General features: G+C 36.9%; 1 protein-coding gene across 2 annotated transcripts in view; it reads left to right on the forward strand.

The window, feature by feature from the left end:
- Positions 1 to 27065, forward strand: part of Asb5 (ankyrin repeat and SOCS box containing 5) — a 42277-nt gene extending 15212 nt beyond the window's left edge. The window contains exons 1-7 of one of the 2 annotated variants that reach the window (XM_055593620.1): positions 13974 to 14034; positions 17680 to 17759; positions 19810 to 19917; positions 20686 to 20836; positions 21001 to 21135; positions 23418 to 23609; positions 26938 to 27065. In XM_055593620.1, coding sequence (XP_055449595.1) covers positions 13974 to 14034; positions 17680 to 17759; positions 19810 to 19917; positions 20686 to 20836; positions 21001 to 21135; positions 23418 to 23609; positions 26938 to 27065 — 855 coding nt within the window. Of the gene's footprint in view, positions 1 to 13973; positions 14035 to 17679; positions 17760 to 19809; positions 19918 to 20685; positions 20837 to 21000; positions 21136 to 23417; positions 23610 to 26937 lie in introns of those variants that run through there. The other variant, XM_055593619.1, reaches the window with a different exon arrangement.
- Positions 27066 to 27695: the final 630 nt, after the last annotated feature.

The following is a 27695-nucleotide window of genomic DNA, read 5'->3' on the forward strand; positions in this document are numbered from 1 at the left end:
GGTCAAAGCTAAAGTCTTGTATGTACTAAACAAGAGCTTTTCAGTAAGCTGCATTCTTAGGCTTTTTTGATAGTATTTTGGAAGTTTGGCCTCAGGAGCAATGGAATTAGAAATAAAATATGGAGACAATTAAGGAAAATTCAGGAGTGGTGACTTGACTTAATGAAGTAATGAATTGGATTATACACACTTCCACTTTAGTAAAAGCCTTGGGGTATAGATAATTGAATTTATTAAGATATTTCAAGTGCAACACATGAGACTACGTTTTTTAAACACTTAATTACCATTAGTTCTCTATTAATCTCAAGTTCACCTAGGGAAATATTTAGATATTCAGTTCAAACCAACAAGCCTGTGGTAGGCATTGTCTAGGCCACAGAGTTTAATTAATCAAGGACCTTCTAGCAGCTGTGGACTAGTCATTTTACTTCAAAATCTGTACCCTCCTCTGGACACATTTTAAAGAATCACAAGCTTGTCATAGTAGTGCAGAGTTGTAATCCCAGCCCTTCAGCTATAGAACAATTTGAGGACAGCTTGGGCTACATGAGACCCTGTCTTAAAAACAAAAATAACAACAAAAAAATGAAAATACAATACAATAATTCCTCATTCCTAGTTTTTAAAATATTCTCACACATAAAATGACTGATCTTTTAAATATTGTGTTTTACACCTGAATGAGATTAGGATCTGACTGCTCCAAGGTGTGGTTGAGGAAAAGGTTTTTTATTGTAGATTGAGGGACAACACAGCCCAGGCATCTGGAGGAGAAAAAGTAGTAAACTGAACCTGGCCCTGGGAAGAGGAAGGTGGGGATCGGGGAAGTAGAGAGGGCCAAGAAGATCAAGAAACCAAAGAGAACCAAGAAAGCACATGGCCAGCCAAAATGACATGGTTATATAGGAGTGAGAAGGGGGAGGAAGGGAAGCCCAGAGGCTAGAGTAGGGTAGGGGGTGGGATGAGAAGAGTTGAGAGGAGTCAGGATGCCAGCAACCTTCATAACAGGGACCTGCTGAGAGAACCTAGAGGGATGTGTTTTGGTATGCTAACAGGCACCACAATTAGCTATTTGTCCTGAGGTTTTTTTTTTTTTTTTTTTTTTTTTTTTAAATGATTTATTTTTATTTAGGTGCACCGATGTTATTCCTGTATGTATATCTGTGTGAGAGTGTCTGGTCCCCTGGAACAAGAGTTACAGATAGCTGTAAGCAGCCATTTGTGTGCTGGGAATAGAATCCAGGTCCTCTGGAAGAGCAGCCAGTGTTCTTTACCACTGAGCCATCTCTCCAGCTTGCACCTGACAATGCTTTACTTACATTTGCAAAATTGACCCCAAGTTGGTGAAATTTAGAGCTTACTTATGTAGCTTGTCTTCTCCAAAGTTTCTCCACTGATGATAAACTGTCCTTTGCCATACTGTTAGCCTTGCCCTTGCATGCTAGTTTGTAGCTATCCAACCATCTTTTCTGTGTAATTTCTAAGTCTACTGTGCCCTTTTCTAACCTCTCTGTTCTGGGTAAGAGGGAAAATACTGGCCACCAGACTGGCAACTGTAGGTTTCACTGACTTTTGAAACAAAGTCTAACTATTAGATAACAATCACTCTGGACACTCCTGTTTGACTGGCAAGTCTGCCCTCAGTCTTCATCTACTCTCTTTTAATATCACTGGGGCAACAGACTTAGCTATTCATGTTTAAATAAAATAGAATGAGAAGTCAAATGGGGCAAGAATGGGGCTCAGAAATGTCTCTTAGGGGTTGTGTGAACACACACATACACAAGCTCCAACCCAGCCTCTTGGGAGTGAGTAATGAGGCTCTGTAAGGAGGAGAACTTGCCACTGGGAGGTAAGACATTCTTAGGTGCTTTTGTGATGCCATCAAGAAAAGATCCTGTCTAATACTCATCAGTAATTTGGATTTCTAAGTAAACATCTGTTAAGGATGAGAATGTTATAGTCGAGAGAATGGAGTGAAGGCAAAGAGATTGCTCAAATGGAAAATTAGTTGCTATGCAAGCCCAACAACCTGAGTTCAAACCCTGGAGTGGCACGTATGATATATACACAACACACACACACACACACACACACACACACACACACACACCACACCACACCACACCATATGCACACAATAATAATAAATTGAGAATAAAATAAAAGAATAAACAATATACAGTGTTTTGTGGGAGATCACAAAATTTTCTCCATAGTAAAGAACTTAAAGGTTATTAGAGTACCCCTGTAGAAGCAAGTTTATAAATTGAGCTCCTCTACGGGAAATAAAAACTGTCAGCCTGTGTTTGTTTTTACAATAAAGTTAGGATACTATGGTTAGGATACTATGGTTAGGATACTATGATTAAACTGAAAAGGTTAGAGACAAATGCTGAAATGTCTATGGATGAAATGATTTACCGAGATTTATCACCAAACAATCCCAGAAGCATTGTCAGAGCCCATTATAGATGGCAAGAGCGAAGCTGTGAGTCAGTGATTGCTGAAGGTGGATGATACTTATTTGAATATACTTGAAATGCTGCTTAGTAAAACACTGGAGAAGGTGCCAGTGTACATGTCAGCAGGGTTTGCTTGTTTGCTTTGTCTTTTTCTGATTGTGGAAGAAGAGCGGCTCTGGATCCATGTTCCATCACTTAGAAATGTGCTCTCAAAAATGCTAATCTGAGAATCATCATGCATTCACCCATTTATTAAGTAGTACTGGTGAGAAACCGTAATCTCTATGTGATTGGTTGCGGAAACTTAAAATAAAAAGTTTAGTATTTTGCTTTGAATTTCTATTTTTAAGTGGTAAGAAGGGAGGCCTACTTTTTATTTTTAAAGTTCATTCTAGCCTAATACTACATTATATTGTTATGAGGATTTCTGTCATAATGCTTCTCAGGTTTTAGCTTTCTGCCTTGCAGTGTCTAAAAGTAGACATTTCTGTACTCTAGAAAAACTTGCATTTCGTAGGCTCTGAGTGAAACATGCTGAGTTTCAACATCACTTTCTCACTGGAAATTGGTAACCCACCAAAGATTCCTGTATGCTGAGAAACATAGGCACTAATGAAAATGGAAGTAAAATAGCTCCTGAGAATAAAATCAGATCCTCTCTAAAGCCACTACCAGTATAATCCGGGCCATATATGTCTTAGTTGCTTATTTTAGCCAATATCAATATATACATCTGGTCCATATATGACTTGGTTGCTTTTTCTCTAAGATTTAGTAATTTGGAGCTCATCATCTTCGATGGAATCTATTTTTTTTCTTAGTTCCTAGTGTTTTGTCCTCTACTGGTCCATCTACTGATTTGTAAGATCTAATGATACCCTGTACCATGTCCAATTTGGTTTTCTTGCATTTACAGTAGGGAAAATAATAGATTCTTCCATATAAGATAATAGTGTGCATCCTCACTTGTACATAGGTAACCAATTATCTAAAGAGATCTACTTCAAATATTTACTTTGTTGTACTTTAATGAAATCATGTCGCTTAACAGAACATGCATAAAATGATCATACTCCATTCAATACTTTGTACTTTTTAGCTGAATGATCTATAACTTATCCCTTAATTTATGAACTTTAAAAATTTATAAATATTTTAAAAAATACTTCTGAATAATTTACAATATTAAAAAGAAAAAAAAATTACTCTGTAAGTATTCTAGTGGTGTCCATGACCCCTCTGGCACCCTCAATTCTTCCCAATCTTCCACAAGACTCCCCAAGTTCCAACTATTGTTTGACTATGTGTCTTCATCTGTTTCCATCAGCTGCTGGATAAAGCCTCTCAGGAGACAGTTATGCTACGTTCCTGTCTGCAAGCAGAGCAAAGAATCATTAATAGTGTCAGGGGTTGGGTCTCTTCCATGGGGTGGGTCTCAAGTTGGGCCAGTCATTGCTTGGCCATCCCTTCAGTCTCTGTTTCCTCTTTATCCCTGAACCCTTGAGGGTTCACAGAGCCAGAACCACCAACCAAAGAGCATGCATGGGCTGGACCTAGACTCTCTACACATATGTAGCAGATGTGCAGCTTGGTCATCATGTGGGATCCCTATCAATCGGAGTAGGGGCTCTTCTGACTCTGTTGCCTGCGTTTGGATCCGGTTCCCCTAGCTGCCTTATCTGGCCTCAGTGTAAGAGGATACTTTTAGTCCTGCTGCTACTTGCTTGCTGTGCCAGGATGGATTGGTACCTGTGGGTGGGGCTCCCTTTTTTGAGGAGAAGAGGACGTTAATGGGGGGAAGGGGTGGGAGGTTGGGCCTGGGCAGAGAAGATGAGGGGGTCTGCAATCAGATGTAAAGTTAATGAATGAATGGAGAAGGGGTGGGGGAGTTGCACGGCCTGGTAGAGCACTCCTTTAATCCCAGCACTTGGGAGGCAAAGATAGTCAGATTTCTGTGAACTCGAGGCCAGCCAGGAGTACAATGCAAGTCCAGGACAGCCAGGGCTCTGTTACATAGAGAAACCCTGTCTCGAAAAAACAAAAACAAAAACAAAAAAGGAACAAAGTCAGCCTTAGACTATCTACAAGGCAGCACATAACTCAGTTAAGTTTCAATGTAGTCAAATTCAGTGTCTTCTTTTTTAAATATCTTTTTTTTTAATTTTTTATTAATTACACTTTATTTATTTTGTATCCCCCCATAAGCCCCTCCCTCCTCCCCTCCCGATCCCACCCTCCCTCCCCTTTCTGCATGCATGCCACTCCCCAAGTCCTCTGATAGGGGAGGTTCTCCTCTTCTTTCTGATCTTAGTATCTTTTTATTAATTAAAATAGAATTGTATCACCTCCATTTCCTCCCTTCAACCTTCCTAGTTACCATCCCTCAAACTCCTCCAATCATCCTCCTCAAGTTGATACTGTTTTGTTTTTAAAGTATTTTTATGATTTATTTATTTTTATTTTATGTGCATTGGTGTTTTGCCTGCATGTATGCCTGTGAGAAGATGTTGGGCCCTCTGGAACTAGAGTTACAGACATTTAGTTGTGAGCTGCCATGTGGGTGCTGGGAATTGAACCCAGGTTTGTTGGAAGAGCTGCTAGTACTCTTAACCACTGAACCATCTCTCCAGCCTCTCTTTTTAAGTTGTCTCTCCTTTTAAATTGATATTATCAAACACACACACATTTGAATGTATGCAGTTATATATATATATATATATATATATATATATATGTATGTATATATAATGAGTGTGTGTGTGTGTGTATCCTGGTGTGTGTGTATCCTGTGGTATGTCTATTGTGTCAAAAGCTCGCTCCTCTGCAGTGGCCAAGCAATAATGGTGTTTGTTCTTAGTAGAGGCTAATTCTTCTTCTCTCATAAGTAGTTAACTGCCTGTAGATCTTTGGCTAGGAGTGAGACCCCATGACATTTTCTCCCTTCCACGTTAACATGTCCATTGATATTGTGGTGGTCTTGCTTGTGCAGCCATATAGGAAAGATGGATTCACAGAAGACTTCCTGGTATTCTAGCTGTTACAACTTTTCCTCCCCTTGTCCACCATGTGTTTTGAGCCATAGATGTGGGAACTGTGATGTAGCTGTATCCACTGGGGCTGGGCCTCCCAAAATCTGTTGTTGTGGTTCTCTATGATGTTCTTCATTTCCTGCAAAGAGGGGCTTTTTGATGAACAGTCATAGCTGCACTTATCTTTGAGCAGGAAGACAGAATTTAGAAAGTAATAAGGAATTATGCTGGCTAGCAAGGTCATAATAGTAGATTGTTTTCCCCCTCATTACACTGGGAATTTGTTTAGATCACAAAGCCACAGAGAAACTTCTGAGGTGTTCTTATATTTTATGTTTAAATTACTCTTTAAGCTGGCATGCTGTTTAAGAGATATGGGCCTGGGAAATAGGATAGTGACTCAGGCTTTGGAATCATACTATACAACATAGATGCAAAGTCAGAAACAGAGATAGTTCAGTGTAATACATTGTATCTAAAAGTCTTTTTTTAAATTTTTTATTAATTACACTTTATTCATTTTGTATCCCCCCATAAGCCCCTCCTTCCTCCCCTCCCGATCTCACCCTCCCTCCCCTTTCTGCATGCATGCCACTCCCCAAGTCCACTGATAGGGGAGGTTCTCCTCTCCTTTCTGATCTTAGTCTATCAGTTCTCATCAAAAGTCTTTTAAGAACAAAATTACTCCAGTATTTGAAGCTTCCTGTATATATTTTACATTATTTGCCTCCCCAAATGCTAGGATTAAAGGCATGTGCCACCACACATGGCTGATTAAATTACTTTTTAAACAAAAATTACTATTTACTTTCATTATAAAGATGTCATACTCTCGTTATAAGTATAAACTATGCAACAAGGATCCAGTGGTTAGTTCTCATTGGTCTAAGTTAATACCAGAGGCAGAACAGGCCTTTTTTAGCCTTTATTTTATCTGGAGAATGGGCCACCCTTGCAAATTGCTTAAGCTGAGCTGTCTCTGAGTTTAAGCTTTATTGGAAATATCTAGGCCCCTAGGTGGTAATATATTGTACCTAAAGCTCTTGTACTAGTTTTCTTCCATGTAAGACTCATAAAAACTAAGCTAAAAGCTCCTGTTGCTAGAAGAATATGATAATGCCCACGTGACCTGTGTTGTAAGGAATGAAGATGGGTATAGATAGGTGCCATTTTCATCCAAATAGTAAACTGAGAACTTGAGATAGAAAAAAAACCCTTATTTTTGGAATCCACTAGTGATTTATTTGATGTAAATTCCAGCACTGTAATATAGCAGCAGACGTAAACAGGTAGAGTATGGGTAGTTACTTTATTGACTAAAGGATTTTTTTTTCTTCTGCTTGACTTATTGCAGGAAGGTAGAGCTCTGATTATTTTATTTCCTCTATGGGCCAATAGCAGCTAGAGCCTTATTGATGGCAATAAAAAATGAAGTCGGATAACAGGTTCTGTCTCTATTTTTCATCTGGGCACATCTCAATAGGTTAATACCCAGCAACATGATGCGCAGCTCAGTTAATCCTTGGAGTCCCATCACAGGTTAGTTGCAGCTCTTCCCTCTATTATGGACTGGGAGCCCTGCTCAGTTCTACATGCCAGAAAAAAATAACAGGCACATGTTTAGTTTTTCCTCTCATCTCTCCAGCTTCTCCTTCCGTTACCTTTTAGGGTGAAAAATCTCAGCTGTACTTAAATTGCCTGCTGACGTCTTTTTTTGGTTTAGCAATGACCTCTGGAAAAAAAATCACAATAATGAGCTGTATCTATATAAATAAGAAGTCTGTGATTTTTTTTTTCAATTCTAAACTTAGATCCTCACGAAATTAAGACATGAGTTAGATACCAGCTAATCCTATTTGAGCCTAATGCTCGTTTCTGATGTTGATGAAGGAAAGCCTAAAAAGTTGTTGATTATTTTTGAAACTTATGACTATGAAGTTGTATCTGCAGCCAATAACAGTGGGCAATTTTACATCTGACTGGCATGTATATCATAAAAATAGGCTCAGACATTAAAGCAACAGCTTATTTCTCTTCTGTTCTTACCAAGAAAAGCTATTTTAAGTTAGTACCACACAAAGAGTTAAACATTTCTTGCTGTGGAGAGACTCCACTTTAAAAATAGAATATGCTACAGCATTTTTGGCCCTTCCCCCCACTGCATCTACCAGGCCCTTTCCAAGTATTTCTGAATAGAGTTCAATGTCGAAGCCTTTCTTCAGGCAGCACACAGGAACCTTTGTGAAAGTCTGAAGCGAAGGAGAAGGAAAGTAGAAAGCCAGATGCTAATATTCCTTCTGGGTAGAGCACTTGTCCTTATGACACCCGCTACAGACAAAAACACCCACCCAAGTATGTCTGCAGACATTGCCGTTGACGGAAACGGCATTAAGCAAATCCTCACGAAAAGAAAGCTAGCAAATGTAGAGGAATGTTCTTCTAAGCGAAAAGCTAGCTGGGGTATTCTGACCAGTCAAGGTTAGTATAGCAGCCATTGCAATGAAATATATTGACCTATTTTTGCAAATACTAACTTGAGGCTGTGGGTGCTTTCCAGAATGTGAATCTTGAGATGTGAATGTATAGCATGGCATACGACTGCACAGCGATTTCATCTTATGGTATTTTGAAAATGCATCTGCTGATTCTCCACTTAGTATATTAAAAGCAATGGTAAACTTTTACAGTCTGTGTTAATCCTGTTTTCATTTTAGCAGGTATCTGTAAGTTGGCAAGGAAATGGAAACAGGCTATTAAGCAGGAAAAGGAAAAGACTATTTACAAGCAATAAGGAAAATTTAAATTATGTAAGTTAAACCTAATCTGGAAGGATGATTTAAGTAAAGAAATGAGTGCAAGGACTTTGTTGAAATGAGTGAAAGGATTTTGTCCTCACAGTTTGTGAGTCTTAATAATAGAAAATTGTATTAAGTATAAAGAAAAAGGAACCCAGTAGTTAAGAGAGCAGTTATGGGAGGACATTTTATGTTAAAAAAAGAGAAGATACTTTAGCACATAACAAAACACGAAGATAGTCCACAAAAGATTTAAATGCTGGAAATGTAGAGTCTGGAACAAAATGCCACCCTGTCACAACAATTATGTTTAATATGAAATTGCGTTTGAAAATTGTTATTTATAAATGATGATTAATTTTCAGACAAAACAATTTTAAGTAGGACACATGTGATTTTGTTAAAAGACTGAAACAGGCAGTTTGAAATTTCTCCTCACTACAAACCCATCTCCTGATTTAATGTTATCCATATGCATAACAATAAAATAGACAGCATGAGCAAAAAGTTGACTAAAAGGAAACAGGCAGAAAAAAGGGGGAGAATGAGGTGTCATTTTAAAATATAAAAGCCTAATTCTACAAATCTACAAATTGTTATTTTATTGTATATTTATTATGTGCTGGGATTAGCGACAGCTGTTAGAGAGCATGAATAAACAGTCTCCCACTTCCTGTTAAGCATTTATGTCTTTAGAATATAGTAATTATGGTAGAAATGAAGATCTTCCAGCTTCTTCTTAAGTGGAGAGAAAATTATCTCTGTTGTAGACCTCAGAAAGTAGTGATGATTGATCTGTAGGAGACGGTAAAAATCGAGTGCCTGAATCCACCTAAATGAATTTCTTGCATCTTAGTGCTGATAGAGACTCTATAGGAGGTTGAAAGTAAGTTATAAAAGTATGTTCCAAATCTAGTTTTGATAAATGGTCTTTGACTTACTTTAAACATACTGAAATTATGATAAATAGGAAATGGCCTGTTTTGAGAAAAAAAAAAAAAAAAGCAAGACTTGGCAAATTTCTATTAGATTGAGTGCCAGAATTTTCTAGCACTGTTAATATGAATATAAATAAGTCTAGTCATGATGGAGGTCGTTTGATGGCAGGGATCAAAATTTTATGAATTTATCCTAAGCATCTATGTGTAGGGTATTTACAAAGGTAAATAAATCTGTTGATTACCTAAATCTAAAATCCATTTGAGGGTCAGCAAAATTATAGATAGGTAGAATTATGATTTACCAATAGGGAGTTTTTTTATTATTAATTACACTTTATTCATTTTGTATTCCCCCATAAGCCCCTCCCTCCTCCCCTCCCGGTCCCACCCTCCCCCCACTTCTGCATGCATGCCCCTCCCCAAGTCCATTGATAGGGGAGGTCCTCCTCTCCTTTCTGATCTTAGTCTATCAGTTCTCATCAGAAGTGGCTGCATTGTCAGGGTTTTAGGTTATCTCCACGGATAGTCCTTGGTTGGAGTATGAGTCTCAGGGAGATTTTTAAGGGTTTCAAATCACTAGTTCAGTTATATTGGATTTCCTATTTAGTTATCTAAGTTGTAAATGAAATTTCAAGTTGAGATGAAAAGATTGGTCTGGAGATAAACAATTGGGATAACCAATGTGTGAGTGATGTTTATAGCCATAAAAATGGTTTAGAGGGAAAAGGTGCATGCCCCCTAGCCAAGCTTGCCAAACTGAGTTTGATTCTTAGAACCTACATAGAGAGACAGAAATGTCTCCTCCAAGTTGTTCTCTGACATTTATCCACATCTGGTGACCTGAACGTATGTGTGATACACTTACATATACACACAGAGATACACTTTAAATAATTAAATATAATAAAAAGTGTGTTAACCATTAGTTTATAAATGATGAGGTAAGTAGTAATATGGCTATCATAAATTATGTCTATTATATAGTAGTTATGTAAAATGTTACAGGATTTTATTTTGTGATATGAAACAATGACCAACATAATTAAATGAAACAGGGTACTGGCATGGTAGATGACTTCTTTAATCTTCGCCTACTGGAAGCTGAGGTAGGATGATTGTTGTGCGTTTAAGGCTAGACTGAGCTACCTAAAGAATTCCGGTATAGCCTGGACTACAGGGTGATCCACTTTCTAAAATCCTTGAAGACAAAACCCCAAACAAATTCAAAGCAGTGTGAACAGTCAATTTTAAATGCTTATTTAAAATAATCATGAATACTGGGTAGGTAGAATTGACATTTAGCATCAGTGGGTCTTTAGGGGCTTCAATTCATGAAATCACTGAAGTTGAATTGGCTGCTTAGACATCTAAATGAAGAAGTTCAATAGCCAGCTGGAAATGAAGTCTCAAATTTAGAAGAGAGGGCTGGTAGGAGATACATAATTAGGTACCCAACCTGTTGGTGTTATTTATACTCGGGGAACTGGTAAAAATCTCAAGAGTTAATGAAGAGAGGCACAGAGTCTTAGCTTTGGACAACAAGGATCCAACATAGAGAGGAGGTGATGAAAAGAAAACATCTGAGACAGTAAGAGCTGATTCCTCTCGAAGAAACAAAACAACAATGCACACGAGGTTCTGGAAACTCAGAGGCTTGACTTTAAGACTGTTACTTTGGCCACTTGGTGGTATGATAATTCTATTTAAACCAGTGAAGAAACAAAAGAAAAAGTAACTGCTTTAAAGAAAACAATGAGTTTGCTTTTAAGACTGGTTTGAGAAGTCAAAACATTATCTGGACAAATGCTCCAATGAGGGCACTAGGTTAATGAGAGGAATCAGGCAGGCTCCTAGATTGTAGAGTTGCCCATATACGCTTGATGATTTGTCCATTCCTTATCTGTTTATCTCACTTCTGGATTATACATAAAAAGGGGTAGATGTTACAATGATCCATAATCTTAAGTTATTTTTCTTTCTTCTGTTCATTGTATGGAGCTAATTTGTTTCTTGTAAGAGGTATTCACGGTGAGAAAAACAATTCGGAGCTGGTGATCAAACTGAAATACCATGCCAAAACCATACCCCACTGTATTTGCTTAGGCAATCCTGACATTTACTCACAAATAACAAAGAGAAGGGAATCAAAATGGCACTGTGTGATGAATACAATCCATGAGAAACTTCACACTGCTGGCTGCTTGTTTACATGATACTAATCTCTTAATAATGTAATTATTTACTCATAAGCTCATTAATACCAAAAGCTCATGTCACAGTATAACATTAAATACTTTTTAACATTTGTTTTGTGTTTGTAAGTGATGAGACTTTTCTGTGCATGTATGTGTGTACACCACGGGCAGGTTCTGGTGACACTGGGGATCAGAAGAGGCAGTTTTATATTCTGAAACTGCAGTTATGGGTGCCTGTGGACCACCATGTGGGTGTTGGGAACCAAACAGAGTCTTCTGCAAGAACAAATGCTCTTAACCACTGAACTATCTCTCCAGCTCCCAGATAGTCTCCATGGTTTCTGTGTGTGCTTTTGGTTTTGGTGTTTTTGTTTTATTAAGATTTTTGTTTCAATTTTGACATTGGTTTGTTTTTTGTTGTTGTTGTTTTGTTTTGTGCTTTGCTTTTTTTAAACCTGTTTTTTTTTTTTTGGCTTTTTTATTCGAAGGGGAGTGGGGAAACATGAAATTAGGTGGGGAGGTATTAGGTGGGGTGGGTCTGGAAAGAGTTGGCAAATGCAGAAAGTGAAAGAATATGATCAAAATATATTATATGAAAAAATTTTAATAACATTTTAAGAAGAAAAGACCAAAGTATAACCTTGCTATTTGGCTTTCAAATAAAATTTATTGTTTAATTTCATTGGCTTTGTGTAATATTTTAATCAGGAATCATAAAAGTGACCACTAACATCTACCAGTCCCAACTGTGATCAGACTGCTGAGGAGAAACCAGTGGGATCTATGATCATTTATAATTATGCTCTAAAGATAAACTGACGTGAAGTCAGTTGGGTATAATTATGTAACTTTCTTTGATTCTAATAAACTCAGCAGTGGGTATTAACTATTTTCTGTAAATTTTTCATTTTCTTATATGATTAAATATTATCTTCTGTTTGGAGGATTTCAGGAACTAGGAATAAATTTTAACTTTTTTATTAAAAACTAATGTGCATCTAAAAGTTCTTGGGGGAAGAAACATGAAAATGCTTTTTTATAAAAGTTTTATTTAAATATGTATAGCACTAAGCTAAGTACTTTCTTAACACTGAGCTTAATCCCACGAAGGAGGTAGTATTATATTTGCATTTGCAGTTATAAAAACCCGAGGTGCTGACAAAGGTCACACAGGTTGTTACATATGCATACTTGATTTTGAAAGCAAGAATATCTGACATCCAAGTGCAGCATGCTCTCCTGGAGGCACCACTGAGCTATAGTGGTTGCCTGGTGTGATTAGATTATCTGCCTCAAATTAAGCTTTTTTTTTTTTTCTGAGAAAGATCTTCAAAGTCATTTCCCTTGATTTCTGAGATATTTATAGAAGAAACAAACCAGTGAAGAAACTGAACATTCAGTTCGTTTCATTAAGATGAACTGTAACTTTTTTGTTGTTGTTGTTGTTTGTTTTATTCTTTTCCTTAGCTTTTCTATTTCTGTCCAGCCCCATAGGTATGGGTTGCCTTATGAGATAATGAATTACTCATGGTGAACAATAAGAAATTAACTATAGTAAGTTGCATGTTAACGTAATTTAGTAGGCCATTCTGCAGCAATGGAGAGTTTAGCTAAATCTAGGTTAACATTATGGTAAGGAAATTTTCAGAGAGGAGACAAGATAGAACAATGAGGTCAGTCTCGGTTCCTGAAGACACTGGTTTTGACAGCATATTACTTCCCTTCAAGTAAGCACATCCTCAGGAATTTCTGTTAATCTGGTTTGTTGAAGGCACACAACATACCTCATCAAGTACCTGGTGACTTGTTTGTAAACTTGTGTGAGAAAGGATGGACCAAAATCTGTTGTGGCTGGAGCTTACATATGTTTGGGGACTTCTTTAAATTGTGAAATTACAGAGTTTTACAAAGGATTCTAGTCAGCTGTGGTCCTAAACTTGTTACCTTGGATTCGTAGTGAATCCACACCCATTGCAAAGAACAAGGTTGACTTAAGAATTTAAAACTAAGGGAGCTATAAAAATCTTTAATGCTTCCCAACAAAATGGAAAAGTTTTGTGAAAATGTCACTGATACTCACTTGCTTACAGTTTCTTTGTAGGGTAAGTGTGATGCAATTACTATCTGGGAAAATATTAACAACAACAACAAAAAGAGCAGTATCCAAACCCACAAGTCCCCCATTCTCTACATCCTTGACTCCTTTTTTTTTTTGTTTCCATCCTTCACTCTTAAGTGAATCTATAAGTCACTTCATTGATGGAGCTAAAGTTTGAACAGTCAAAGACTATTTAAATAACAACATGATCCCACTGTAGCCAGGGACAGAAGTAAAAGTAAAATGCTTTCATTTCAAGACAGGATCCATAGTCTTAAGTATAAAAATAAGTTAGGGTTACTATTTCTCAAAGAGGGCAATTAGTGAGAAAAAAAAAACAAATAAGAAGTCATCATATTACAAAGAGCTTTGAGCTTCTTAAAATGGCGGAACACAGCTAGTAATGACAAGTGATTTTTTTTTTTTTTTTAATGCTACTAAAAAAAGATGAGTCGGATTTACCTCAGCAGTGGCTGGCTTGAAGTGCCCTGGGGAGATGGTGACTTAGGTATGGTATAGATCTTTATAAAACTGTATGTGTATAGATATTAAGCTATGAATGTTTTTATCTTGTGATGTGATATTTACCAAGCGGAGCAGGCTCTCACCATGTAATAATAAACTAGATGTCTGGGAACTAGTGCTGTTTCTAAATATAGACCGTCACCCCTGCAGAGTGCCACAGACCGTAGCAATATGATGAAAGTAACAGATATTTTGTAAAAACAATTTTGTGCTGATAATTGAGCTTGATGAGTTAAGCTGAATATTTTTCAAGTAAGGATTTTATTGCCCTTTATCCTCAAAGTGCAAAGGTTGAAAGATTGCAAATTAGCTATATGTGAAGATATTTATGTCTTGTTTGATCTTGGAAAAAGCATATAAAAATAATATAATTCATGTCCATACAGAAAAGTATGATACTTAACATTAAATATATTTGAATAGATATTTGTAACTTGTAGTTGCTACATTTCTGATATTGACAGAGAAAAGCAGGAATGGGTAAAACCATGTTGAAACAGAAATTGGAACATGATCTAACAGCCTTTGATTCTCATGTTACTAAGATTAATTACAGAAATATAAGAAATTAGACAAAGCAAGTGATGTGAGGCTGTTTGGGAGTTAGTCAAGTGGAATTTAAAACAAATAATTTTTTGGTTTGTGTTTGTTTGCTTTTCAAGAGAGGGTTTCTCTGTGTAGCCCTTGCTGTCCTGGAACTTACTCTGTTGACCAGGGTGGCCTCAACTCAGAGATCTGCCTGACATGGCCCCCAATGCTGGTGTTAAATGTGTGCGCTATCACTGCCTGGCTAACAAAAAACTTTTGTATAGGGGGGAGAGCATATTTATAATTATTTCTTTAATAGATTGGTTAGTTTATTGACGTATTTATTTATTTATCTGGGACCTGGCTAACAAATAATTTTTCTATAGGGTGGATGCATATTTATAAATTATTTCTTTAATAGACTGATTCATTTTTTTGACTTTTTAATTTGTGTATTTATATATGTATGTATCATAATCGACTCATCCAGAAAGAAAAACGGTAATGCAGTTACGTATTTCGGCAAAAATGGGAGCAGCTGTTCTGAACTTCAGCACAGTCACTCTAGTGAATGGAACATTAGAATTCAGAGGAGAGCTTCCTGGGAGAGCTGTGGAGGGGCCCTCAGCTGCAAACCTTGTTAGTTCGGTTGTTTCTTGAAGGCTTTTACAATGCTGGAAAGATTTGGGCCTAAAATAAACTTCAAAGGTCATTTTTCTAGGCCTTTACCAATCTCAACATCTGCTTGTCTTGGTAGCTAGCAACGGTGAGAAAAAAAAGGGAGTCAGAATGAGGTCGAATCGTATCGTTTGGCATCTGTCTTTAGGATAATTTTGAAAAATACTGAATTTTATCACAGCATTAAATGGAAACTGAAAACCTAACATCAATATTATAAACGATTGAATTCAGTCATATATCTAAGCATTGATTATTTGAAACTCAGTGACTTTCTACCTCTCCGGTGATGAAACTGAGTGTAGTACTTCTCAATATGCAGTCTACTTTGAAAGCTAACATTTTCTTGCTTGAGTGTTCCACTGTAAGCACTGATCTACATTTTCTCCACCATTTCATTTTGCATTAAAGTGTTTAGTGAACAAATGTGTATGATTACATTTTATCTTGGAATCTAGGTCACAGCACATATATGGAGGTTAGAAGACAACTAGTGGAATTGGTTTTCTCCATCCATCACGTGGGTTCCAGGGATCCTACTGAGGTTGACAAGAACCCTTACCTGCTGAGCCACTTCACCAGCCATCAAATTTCTTTCTTTCTTTTCTTTTCTTTTCTTCTTTTCTTTTCTTTTCTTGTCTTTTCCTTTCTCTTTTCTTTCTTCTTTCTTTTCTTTCCTTCCTTCTTTCTTTCTTTCTTCCTTTCTTCCTTCTTTCCTTTCTTTCTTTGAATGTGTGTGTGTGTGTGTTATGTGCCTGGGTGTAGATCAGTTTGCATGTATGTGGAAGTACATACATATAAAGTGTTTAGAGTACATGAAAAGTGTTTAGACTAGTGTCGTACACATAGTGAGCCTATTTAGCATTAACTATTTCCGCCATGACTTACACATCAACAGTAAAGGAAAACTGTACTCTTTCCCCTCTACCTCAATAATTATATTTTCAATAAAACACTCTTAAGCCACTAGATATAAAGACATTGTTGATTGGTAGGTAACCTCAAGGAAACCTCTGTGTCATACTCATGTGTTCACTTATTTTCCTTGTCACATGTATCCAGACTTTGGTTAGTGGAATTATTTGGATATCATTTATCGGGTTCTGGTCAAGCTTGTGACAAGATTATAATACTAAATCATAGGTAGAATCACATAGATTTCTGACTTCTTGAAAAGGTAGAAATGGTGAAATACTTCTAAAACTCAGCATTCTTCTGTACTTGTATCTCCAATAGTTTCATAATTTATTTAAACAAATCTCAGTTAGGTATTTCTTAGAACTTGCATTTTTGATGGATATTCAAGTGAGTATATCAATCTATGTAGTAATAGTAATCATCAGCCTTAAGAATGATAAATCCTTTGGATTTAACAAGGGAAGAAGAGCAGAGAGGAAGGAAGATATTAGTATCCATAATCATTCTATTTTATAAATATTTTTTCTTTAGTCAGTGTTGCTTTCATTTCTTAAAAATTATCTAAATAATTGTTTTCTGGAATCTGTGTAATCCCACGCTGCTTATTTAATCACATTAAAACCTCTGATATTATCTAAAATATCCAGTAAAGTAAATGAACAGAGGCAGGACAGGAAAATTTTAATTTCAGGAAAATCATGATGAATGGACCCAGCATCCTTTATAACTGCTAGAGTGACCACAGGGAGAGAGAGTTGGAGCAGTTGATGTCTCTCTTGGAAGGAGGAGAGAAGACTTCATGCAAGAAGACTACCTTTCCTGGCTGGTGGTGTATAAGAGATACCTGAGAAGAGGAAATGTGGAGCCATGACATCTAGGTTGGGTGCTAAGTGCCTTGGCCTATCCACACCAAATACATAGAGAATGAATGATCTACCAATGAGCTGTTGACAATGTTGTTGTGTTTTGAAAAATAGTTGACTCTGTGTCATTTTGATAACCCTTTCAAGGACCTATATAGGCTGTATCATGTTTCAGACTTGGGGCTCAGCTACTTGACCTTCTTAGCAACATGTTGTATCTCATGCACATCAGGACTAGGATGGTTTGAGGTCTGAGGTTACGAGAGGTGATGGAACAGGCTCAGAATGTGAAGACATGAATCCACTGCTAGCACTGCTGAAAATACAGTAAATAAATATGATTTTGGTTATATAGGGGAAAGCATGTAGTCCCAACTTTGGAACTTTTTTTGTGACCAATCCTCCTTAGTTGAAAATACAATAGATATTCTAAGTCTAAAGTAAGTAAATTCTAGAACATATCCTGCTATCTTGATTCACAGGCTCACTAGCTGGATCTTTCAGGTGTTTCCTAAGATATGGGAACAATAACCGAGTCACCTTGTTAAATGCTGCAAGTAAATAATTTATATTATATTGGAACTGATTGAACCTAATAAAGTTTACATTGACCCACACGATTTTGTTGTCATTCTTGACAGGATCCTGGGCAGATCGATCACCACTGCATGAAGCTGCAAGTCAAGGTCGCCTTCTTGCTCTGAGGACATTATTATCACAAGTAAACTTTTACATTGTACTTCAAAATAAGCTCCCTTCCCATTATCATAGAACACAGTCAAAACAAATCCATTCAAGAGCAATAAACTTTCTCAAGTGTTAATACTGCTCCTTTATTCTAACTTGAATTAGACAAGACATGAAATTTGAAATCTTGAAATTTGTTCATGAATCTTTTGTTATAATGTTCTTTCTTTCTATTTCAAGTTTCTCTTATAGTATATTTGGCTATTAATAACGATATTAATTAGTGCTTTTAATTAATTAGTGATATTAATTAGTAATTTTATTTACATTATTTATTAAGCACTCTAAATATGCTCAATTTTGTGTAGTAGTACAGCTAAGTGTAGATTTAGTTCAGTCATATAATATCTCCAAAGATCAGATGTAGAAACAGCATATTTTACATTGTGATAGTTTGTGAAATATTATGCTGAACTGCCCGGTAAGGCAGCAGAACATTCATTTCTACACTTGCCTACTTCATCAGAGTAAGCAGAGGAAGAAAGAAAAGCACTGACTCCTGCAAACAGAAAGTGACCTAGCTCAGATCAGTGCATTACATATTTTCAGCTCCTGTCTGACTGTAGTGTATACTCGTATGGGGGCAGTAATGATTCGCAGTGTCACACCAGAAGGAATTTCTCAGATGGCTATGAGAAAGGGAGGTTCTTAACAACCTAGTTGGAACAATACCTGACACTTGAGGCAGCCACATCCTACCCCTAGTTTCATTTTCTCACCTGTAACATGAAGACGTGTCCAAGGTGTTCCCGTGGAGTGTCCAGTCCTGTGACAGCCATGTGACTGTTCTGCTCATCACTCCATGGTTGGGGGAGGACCTGAATAAAAAGGTCAGTGGTTTCAAAGGATAATCTCTTGGAGAGAGTCACATCATGCTCTCAGAGGAAGGCAGTCCCTGTGTTTCTCAATGTGTCTCCTCTGCAAAGACATGCCAGCCAGGGAGAGGGAGAGTCTCCCACAGGGCCCTCTCGTGTGCTTCCATTCTCTGGTCACACTAGGGTGTAACAGCAGCTCCTCACAACAAACTGCTTACTAGAAACTCAAGGTCTTGGAAAAGATGAAGAGGGAAAAGAAGAGGATTGTTAGTTGAGGGGGAAGGGGAGCTTCAGTCGGGATATATATATAATGAATGAATTGTAAAAAAAATTAAATTAAATTAAAAAAAACTCAACAGGCTAGCAACAATGCAGTGTCACTTGTCTATGCCTGAGCCTTCATGTGCTCCTGGGTTACAGCATCTGGTACTCAGTACTATATTGGGAGGATCTTGCCTTGAAACATCATGTAAAGTTCTTAGTAAAATGATCAATAATGGGCAATGAATTACTAATAATCTCCCAGAAGCCAAAGAATCTTGCATCCTAATAATTTCCTATGACTTAACCTCATCTTGTAAGCTGAGTTGAAACACAGTGTTTATTAAGTTAGAATAGAATGTAATCTCTTATTTACATAAGAGATAATTACATTTATTGCTGTAAAAGTATTATCCCCTTTAACTTTCCACCCACTGATAATTACATTTATTGCTGTAAAAGTATTATCCCTTTTAACTTTCATGACCCCTGTAAAACTTAGAACTCAAAGCATTTGTTCAAATTTCCATGATTATTATGTGGATCAGGCTTTAACCACAAGTCTAATTTTGAAGACATAGTTCTTAACCTTACTGTATAACTTAATCTTAGCTATTAAGTGAATAACTATTTAGAAGAGCATTTATAAAGCAATTTATTAAAACTTGATCCCTGATTTTATAATCACACATGCAGAAAAGCTTTAAAAAAAGCTGACTTGAAGACTGGCTAATGATTAGCTGAAATTACAGAGTTCTAGAAATGGCCAGGTGACATCATAGTAACCTAACCTGTGTATGGTATGTAACTAGGAGAAGGGGTTAAGGAGTTTTGATAGCTGACTGGTTCAAGTGCTGAACCAGAAACCAATTGGCTGGACTCTTTGATCTTGTAAACAGTCCCTGCGACATTTACTGGGATGATATATACCTTCTCTTCTCTCTGCAGGGCCACAATGTAAATGCAGTAACGATAGACCATGTCACCCCACTCCATGAGGCCTGCCTAGGTGATCATGTGGCATGTGCAAGGACCCTTCTGGAAGCTGGGGCTAACGTAAGTTTAAACAGTAAAGTAGAAATTTCACATCTGCTGACCAACAGAAGCCAAGTTCTCGTTTTCCTTCCTTTTCCTTCTTTCATGGCGGTGTTGAAAATGTAACAATACAAACGGTGCCCTAGAATCGCCTCAGCCTCCTCAGGACACTCTTGCAAAGGATTCTCAGTCACTGTGTAGAGTAGTGCACTGAGGCTCTCTAGATTTTCTGTTTTCATGAATCAAAATAACAAGATGAGCATGATCCTTTGAGGCAGGGGAATGAGTTGAAGATCATCCTATGTTGGAAACTAGCTCAGGTGACACGAGATCCTCTCAAAACACATACATACATATATGCATACATACAGACAGACATACACATACACGCACACACGCACCGTGATATCTCAGAATAGAACCAATAGACCATATTCAAACGTCATTAGTCAAGTAGCCCTGTTGTTTCCTTCACTATTACTCGACTTACTTGAGCTCAACATTTTTTCTTCCTGTTGTATTTATTTAGGTTCTATGCTTGAATATTGGTTTTTCAATGAATTTCAACAGTAAGGTGCCCATTCCTATGACTTTCCTTCCACATCATGTTTCTACTTATCTCTTGAAGGTTTAAAGCTTTGTTCATTGATGTAAATGTATGAAGTAAATGCACATTGTCATATTCATGCTCCACATTAGCAAACCATAGAACTTTTGGTACCGCATAAACAAGTTCTTTAGTCTTGCCTGATTTTTGAATCTCATTCTCAGGTTTTGGGTTTCATTTAGGTAAACGCAATCACAATAGATGGTGTGACTCCCTTGTTCAATGCATGCTCACAAGGCAGCGCCTGCTGTGCAGAACTCCTTTTGGAATATGGTGCCAAAGCTCAACTCGAGTCCTGTTTTCCATCTCCAACACACGAGGCTGCCAGTAAAGGTTTGTTAACAGGTTTAAGTTATAAAATGAAAATATCTCTGGATGTGCACAGCCCTATTTGTCTTTCAATGAATTATACTCCTGTTGTAAACACGAGTTGGAGGTGCATGTTCAAGGGAAGAGTATTAATAAAAAGTAATGGTGTCTTTTCTTTGTGTTGGCAGGTTACCATGAATGCCTCGACATTTTGATAGCCTGGGGCATAGATGTTGACCAAGACATTCCTCACTTGGGGACTCCTCTTTATGTAGCTTGTATGTCACAGCAGTTTCACTGCATCTGGAAGCTTCTTTATGCTGGTACTATTCTATTCTATCTATATATGTAGATGATTATGTGTTCACCAAAATCAGCTTCTTTTAAAAGTAACATCTCATTGCTAAAACGTTCTTATTGTAAACATTTTCACTTATGCATATACAACCTATTAAGGAAACATATACTTCATGAGAATACTTCAAAGGTCATAGATTGGTAAACACACTCTGTATGGGCTGCCTCTGGGTCATCAATACGCATTTGTTACATTAACTGAGTTGAAAGCCTTTCCTGCTCATCATTCATAAAATTAAGATTCTCCAGACTGAATATAATGTTGCTATGTATATAAAAACAAATCTTATAAACATTTAGGGATGCTAAGTACTTGGATACCCTTATTGCCTACCAACCATAAAAGCGCATGGACTGTCCCTGGCTTTGTACTTTCTGTCCTGTTACTTGAAAAGGCTGATTACCTTCTCCACTTACATGAAATGACTAACTTCCTCAAAGTCAGCTTGTGCTCCATGAGCAACAATCCTAACCCATTCATATGATGGTGGTCTCCCCCACATTAGAGCTAGGAACTCCTTCAGGATGGTTCGTGCTTTCCCTCATCATCTATTTTCCCAAGAAGAATGCCTCTGTCATGTGATAGATCCTAAGAATATGCATGAAGGAGACACTAGGTCTTAATATTGTGAATTGTTTTTGCAGCTATCATTTGATTCTGCTATATTCACACAAGTAATTTCAGCAACTGCTTTATGTATCACTCACATTATCTTAGCTGACCTATAAATGTCTTACAGGCAGGGCCTCTGTTCACTATTTTATTCATATTGCACATAGTCTTAAACATGAGTTCTGTTAATATTGATAGATTATTATTTTCTAGACAAATTGCCCATAAACTTAGTATAACCAATAAAGTTAATACTCTATCACTCTTCATTTTTCTAAATTTTTTTTTCACCAAATACTTTAACATATGTTAAAGAAATTTGAAATGGGCTGGAGAAATGTCTCAGAGGTTAACAGCACAGGCTGTTCTTCCAGAGGTCCCGAGTTCAATTCCCAGCAATCACATGGTGGCTCACAATCATCTATAGTGAGATCTGGTGCCTTCTTCTGGTGTGTAGGCATACATGCAGGCAAAATGTTGTATAAATAATAAAAAAAATACATCTTAAAAAATTAAAAGAAAAACACTGAAATATTGCTGTTTGCAATGGTTGACTGGTTGTTATTTTCAGTCCCCTTTGCTCTGACAAAACTGATAAGTTCAATGAAGTTTATGATTTCTTTATGGAAATTTGGCCAAGAAACATTTCTGCATTAAACATTTTATATTTGTTTAAAAACTACTGAAAGCTTACATTTTCTATGGAAGTTGAAAGTAGCAAGAGAGCTATGAAGGAACTTATGGTAAACTGATCCTTGCTGGGATAGATAATTTTACAAACTATCAGAAACTTAGAAAGAATGTATGATTTTTATTCGTAGGCATTTCTTGGTTTCTGGACATTTATATACTAGACAGTGGTATAATTATACTTTCACAGTGTAAATATAATCTGCCTATTACACAGGCATTGAATTACTCTTGTGATCCAGAGTTGTAAGATGTTTTAAGTTGTAAGTTATAAGATGAATAACTAGACAATAGAGAATTTTGCCTGTATAGGGTTATGATTTTTGGTGAAAACATTTCAAAAGTTTGACTTTGTATGCAGATATCATGAAAGTGGTTTTCTGCTACAGAAGCTACACAAGTGAAAATCGACAGGCAAATCTATATACATTTTAGCTAAATGATTCACACACACGAGTTTTCAAAGAAACCCATTACTTTTACGCCTTAACTGAAAGTGTTATTTTTCCAAATAACTTTAAGAGCTATTACCTAGGGTAAAAATAGGTATGTGAGAACTTAATCATGCATTTAAGCTGGTAAGATGGTTCAGTGGGGTAAAGATTCTTTCCTTGTAAGCCTCATGATCTGAGTTTTATCCCTGGATACAATATGAAGACGGAAGGAGAGAACTGAATCCTTGAAGTTGTCCTGTGGCATACACACCTGCACACACATCTAGACCACACACACACAATAATAAGAAATAAGTACCCCTTCAAAATTATGAATCTCTCTATTCTGACATCTTTCTAGATGTCAGAAAACATATCCATAAAAGTATTTGAGAATAATACAGGTCCATTTTGTACCCTTCCCCAAGTTGTCTTCCTTTTTTTTTAACTTACAAAGGTACCTACTCACGTAATAACTGCTTCTATATAATTTCTAACTGTTTACGTATAGGGGCTGATGTCCATAAAGGCAAGTTCTGGGACACTCCACTACATGCTGCTGCTCAACAACCGAGTACTGAAATTGTGAACTTATTGCTAGAATTTGGCGCAGATATCAATGCCAAGAACATGGAACTTTTGCGGCCTATCGATGTGGCTCCATCTAACAGTGCTGTAGAAAGAACACTTCTTCAACATGAAGGTAGGGAGAATACATGGGAATGTTTGTAAATGCAAAAATATTCTTCCTAAAAATAGATGAAAGTGAAAAGTGCTTTGATACCGTATGAAGTAAGAATGTCATAAAATCTTAAGTATTTATTGTGAAAAAAAAAACTTAACTTAGGTCCTATGTAAGGAAAATATGAGGATTTCATTATTTTTATTTTATCTAAGCTTTTATATGCCTTTAGTAAAATATGTTGAACTTGTTTCAACAATGTCATAATATGTAGTTTTCTGAGACAGTATTTACTCATGAGCTATTTTTTATTTAATTTTTCCATTTTTCTTTATTATTATTATTTATTACAATTTATTCACTTTTTATCCCTGCTGTTAGCCCCCTCCCTCGTCTCCTTCCAGTCCCACCTTCCCTCCTTCTTCTCCTCTATGTCACTCCTTTAGTCCACTGATAGAGGAGGTCCTTCTTCCCTAAGATCTGACCTTATCAGGTCTCATTAGGACTGGCTGGATCCTCTTTCTCCTTGGCCTACTTAAGAGCTCACCACAGGGAGGTGACCCTGTCTCTGACAGAATCCATGTCAGAGACAGCCCCTCCTGCCCATACTAGGAAACCGACATGGAGACTGAGCTGCCCATGGGTTACATCTGAGCAGGAGATTTAGGTTCTCTCCATGCATAGTTCTTGGTTGATTTATCAGTCTGTGCAGGACCCCATAAGCCCAGATTTTTTGGCTATGTTGTCCTCCTTGTTGAGCTCCTGTTCCTGCCAGGACTTTCTGTCTCCCCCTTCATCCATAAGATTCCCTGCACTCTGCCCAAAGTTTGGCTATGAGTCTCAGCATCTGCTTCGATACCGTGATAGGTAGCATCTTTCAGGGGTCCTCTGTGGAAGGCTCCTGTCCTGTTCCCTGTCTTCTCCTACGTCTGATGTCTATCCCATTTGCTTTTCTGAATGAGGATTAAGCCTCTTCCCTAGGGTGCTCCTAGTTGTTTAGCTTCCTTAGGCCTGTAGATTTTTGTATGTTTATCCTATATTAAATGGCTAATACCTACTTATAAGTGAGTATATACCATGCATGTCTTTCTGGATCTGGGTTATCTCACTCAGGATGATCTTTACCAGATCCATCCATTTACTTGCAAATTTCATGATTTCTTTGTTTTTAAAAGCTGAGTAGTATTCCACTGTATAAATGTACCACAATTTCTGTATCCATTCTTTGGTTGAGAGACATCTTGGTCGTTTCCCGATTCTAGCAGTTATGAATAAGCTGATATGAACATAGTTGAGCAAAATATCCTTGTTGTATGGTGGAGCATCTTTTGAATATATGCCTGGCAGTCGTATAGCTGAGGTAACACTATTCCCAGTTTTCTGAGAAAGCACCAGATTGATTTTCAAAATGGTTGTACAAGTTTGCACTTCCACCAGCAATGGAGGAGAGATTCTTTTCTCGACAACCTTGACAGCATGTGATGACACTTGAGTTTTTAATCTTAGCCATTTTGATGGGTGTGAGATGGAATCTCAGGGTCATTTTGATTTGCATTTCCCAGGTGACTAAGGACTGTGTGCATTTCTTTAAGTGTTTCTCTGCTATTTGATATTCCTCTATTGAGAATTCTTTGTTTAGCTCTATGCCCCATTTTTTAATTGGGTTACTTGATTTGTTGCTTTTTTAACTTTTTGAGTTCTTCATATATTCTGGATATTAGCCCTCTGTCAGATATAGGGTTGGGAAAGATCCTTTCCCATTCTGTAGACTGTCGTTTTCTTCTGACAACAGTGTCCTTTCCTTTACAGTGTCCTGTCCTTTTCAGTTTTAAGAGGTCCCATTTTTGATAGATCTTAGAGCCTACGCTGTTGGTGTTCTGTTCAGAAAGTTGTCTCCTGTGCCAATGAGGTTAAGGCTCTTACCCAATTTTTGTTCTAACAGATTTAGTGCATCTGGTTTTATGTTGAGGTCTTTGATCCTCTTGGACTTTATTTTTGTGAAGCATGCTAAATATGGATCTACTGCATTTTCTACATGTAGACATCCAATTAGACCAGCACCATTTGTTGAAGATGCTGTCTTTTATTCATTGTATGGTTTTGGCTTCTTTGTGAAAAATCAAGTATATCTAGGTGTGTGGGTTTACTTCTGGAACTTTTATTTGATTCCATTGATCACCAGTCTGTTTCTATGACAGCACCATAAAGTTTTTATTACTGTTGCTCTGTACTACAGTTTGAGATCAGGGATAGAGATACCACCAGAAGATCTTTTATTGACATGAACTATTTTTTAAAAAGATTTGAGTACTGGGTAATTGAACTATAGGCCTAGCACGTGGAACACCAGCACTTGTGAAAAACTGACATTCTCTATCAATGAGCTACATCTCTAAGACCTGAATCCTTCCCCAACCACTTCTTACCCCACATTACTTTTTGGAGGAGGGTGGAGAACGGGAGGGTTGGGGTCAGGGTTTCCTATATCTCGGGCTCGCCTTGAACTTACTAGATAGCCAAGGATAACCTTTGTATTCTAATCCTCTGCCTCCGCCTCTCAAGTTCTGGGTTTATAGATGTGTACCACCATGCCTAGTTTATCCAGTGCTCTGGATCAAACTAGAACTTGATGCATTCTAGGCAAGCAGTCTACCAACATTGCTCCATCCTTGCTCATTCCTGCCCCATTATATAAGGCATGGTGAATGTTCTTTGGGAAAGATTTTTACATTTAAGACTTCTTAAACAAAATTTGTAAAGCTTAGTTTAATATAATTGTAATTTAACAATTTGCCTTTTTGATATATATCTTAGCTCTTTTTATTTAGATCTCCTTTAAAGATGAGAATTTGTTCTAAAAATTTCAGTGAAACTGTAATTTTATAATCTTTAAGATAATATTCTTTTACTATTTATTTGTATTTTGTGTGCGTGAGTATTTTGCCTGCATACATGTAAATACATTGTACTCCTGGTGCCTTCAGAAGGCAAAAGAGGGTACCAGATGCTCTGGAGTTGGAGTTAAGGATGATTGTCAGCTGTTATGTGGATGCTGGGAACTAAACTCAAGTCCTCTTAGGAGCAGCAAGTGATCATAAGTGCAGAGTCACCTCAATGGACTATATGTACTATGAACTATAGTGCTTTAAAAAACATGCATAGGACATTTCTCAGTCATGGAATCTCATGAAATATATCTCAAGATCTCTTAAATAAAGGCAATATAAATAATGAAAGGCATTTATCACTAGCCAAATTAATTTACTGTTATTAAGCTTTTAGTTAACACATCTCACCACATGAAAACATTAATTTTGTTTTTAATAAATATGTTCATGTCTCCTTGTAGCTACCCCAAGCTCTCTTTGCCAGCTCTGCCGACTCTGTATCCGCAACTACATAGGAAGACAAAGGTTGCACCTCATTTCCCAGCTCCAGTTACCAACATTGCTGCAGAATTTCTTACAGTACCGATAACAGAGTAAATAGCTTTACATTCTCGGAAAATCAAAAATTTTTATTTCATTTTCTTCTTGGCATATAGAATGATAAGTGTGAAGGTGAATATGAGTTCACCCAAGAAAGCAGTAAAATATCAATGGATTTTCATTTAAACAATACTCATGAGCACTGTTTATGAATTTTTATTGTCTTCTGATTATATTTAAAATATATGTACCATCTTAGCATTCTCAGTGTACCTTCTTGATTTAGGGAAAAATGAGAATTTATTTATTTTTTATTATAGAACAGAAAAGAAAATTGCATACTTTTACTGAAATTTTAATTTAATTGTAAATTTCATCTTGTGTTACATTTTGAAGGATCTGTATTTATTCTTCAAATGATGGATTAACTGTAATTTCAACTGCTGTCATTGGTTATCTCTGTGTTTTTAATATTGACAAAAAATTAGAGCAACTAATATGCTTTTGGAAATAAAGGTGAATTATGCACTTGCTGTTGTAATGATCAATTTATAAGAAAACAATAATCTTTTCTCCTTTGAACAAAGATGTCTAATGTGCTTTCACATAGTAAAGTAGCCTCATGATAGACAAAAAAGTTAGGACTGAAAGTTAGTTCTGTGCTCACACTGACAGACAT

Source organism: Psammomys obesus, unplaced genomic scaffold (genome assembly GCF_907164565.1).
Source record: "Psammomys obesus unplaced genomic scaffold, mPsaObe1.curated_primary_1811, whole genome shotgun sequence".
Taxonomy (NCBI): Eukaryota; Metazoa; Chordata; class Mammalia; order Rodentia; family Muridae; genus Psammomys; species Psammomys obesus.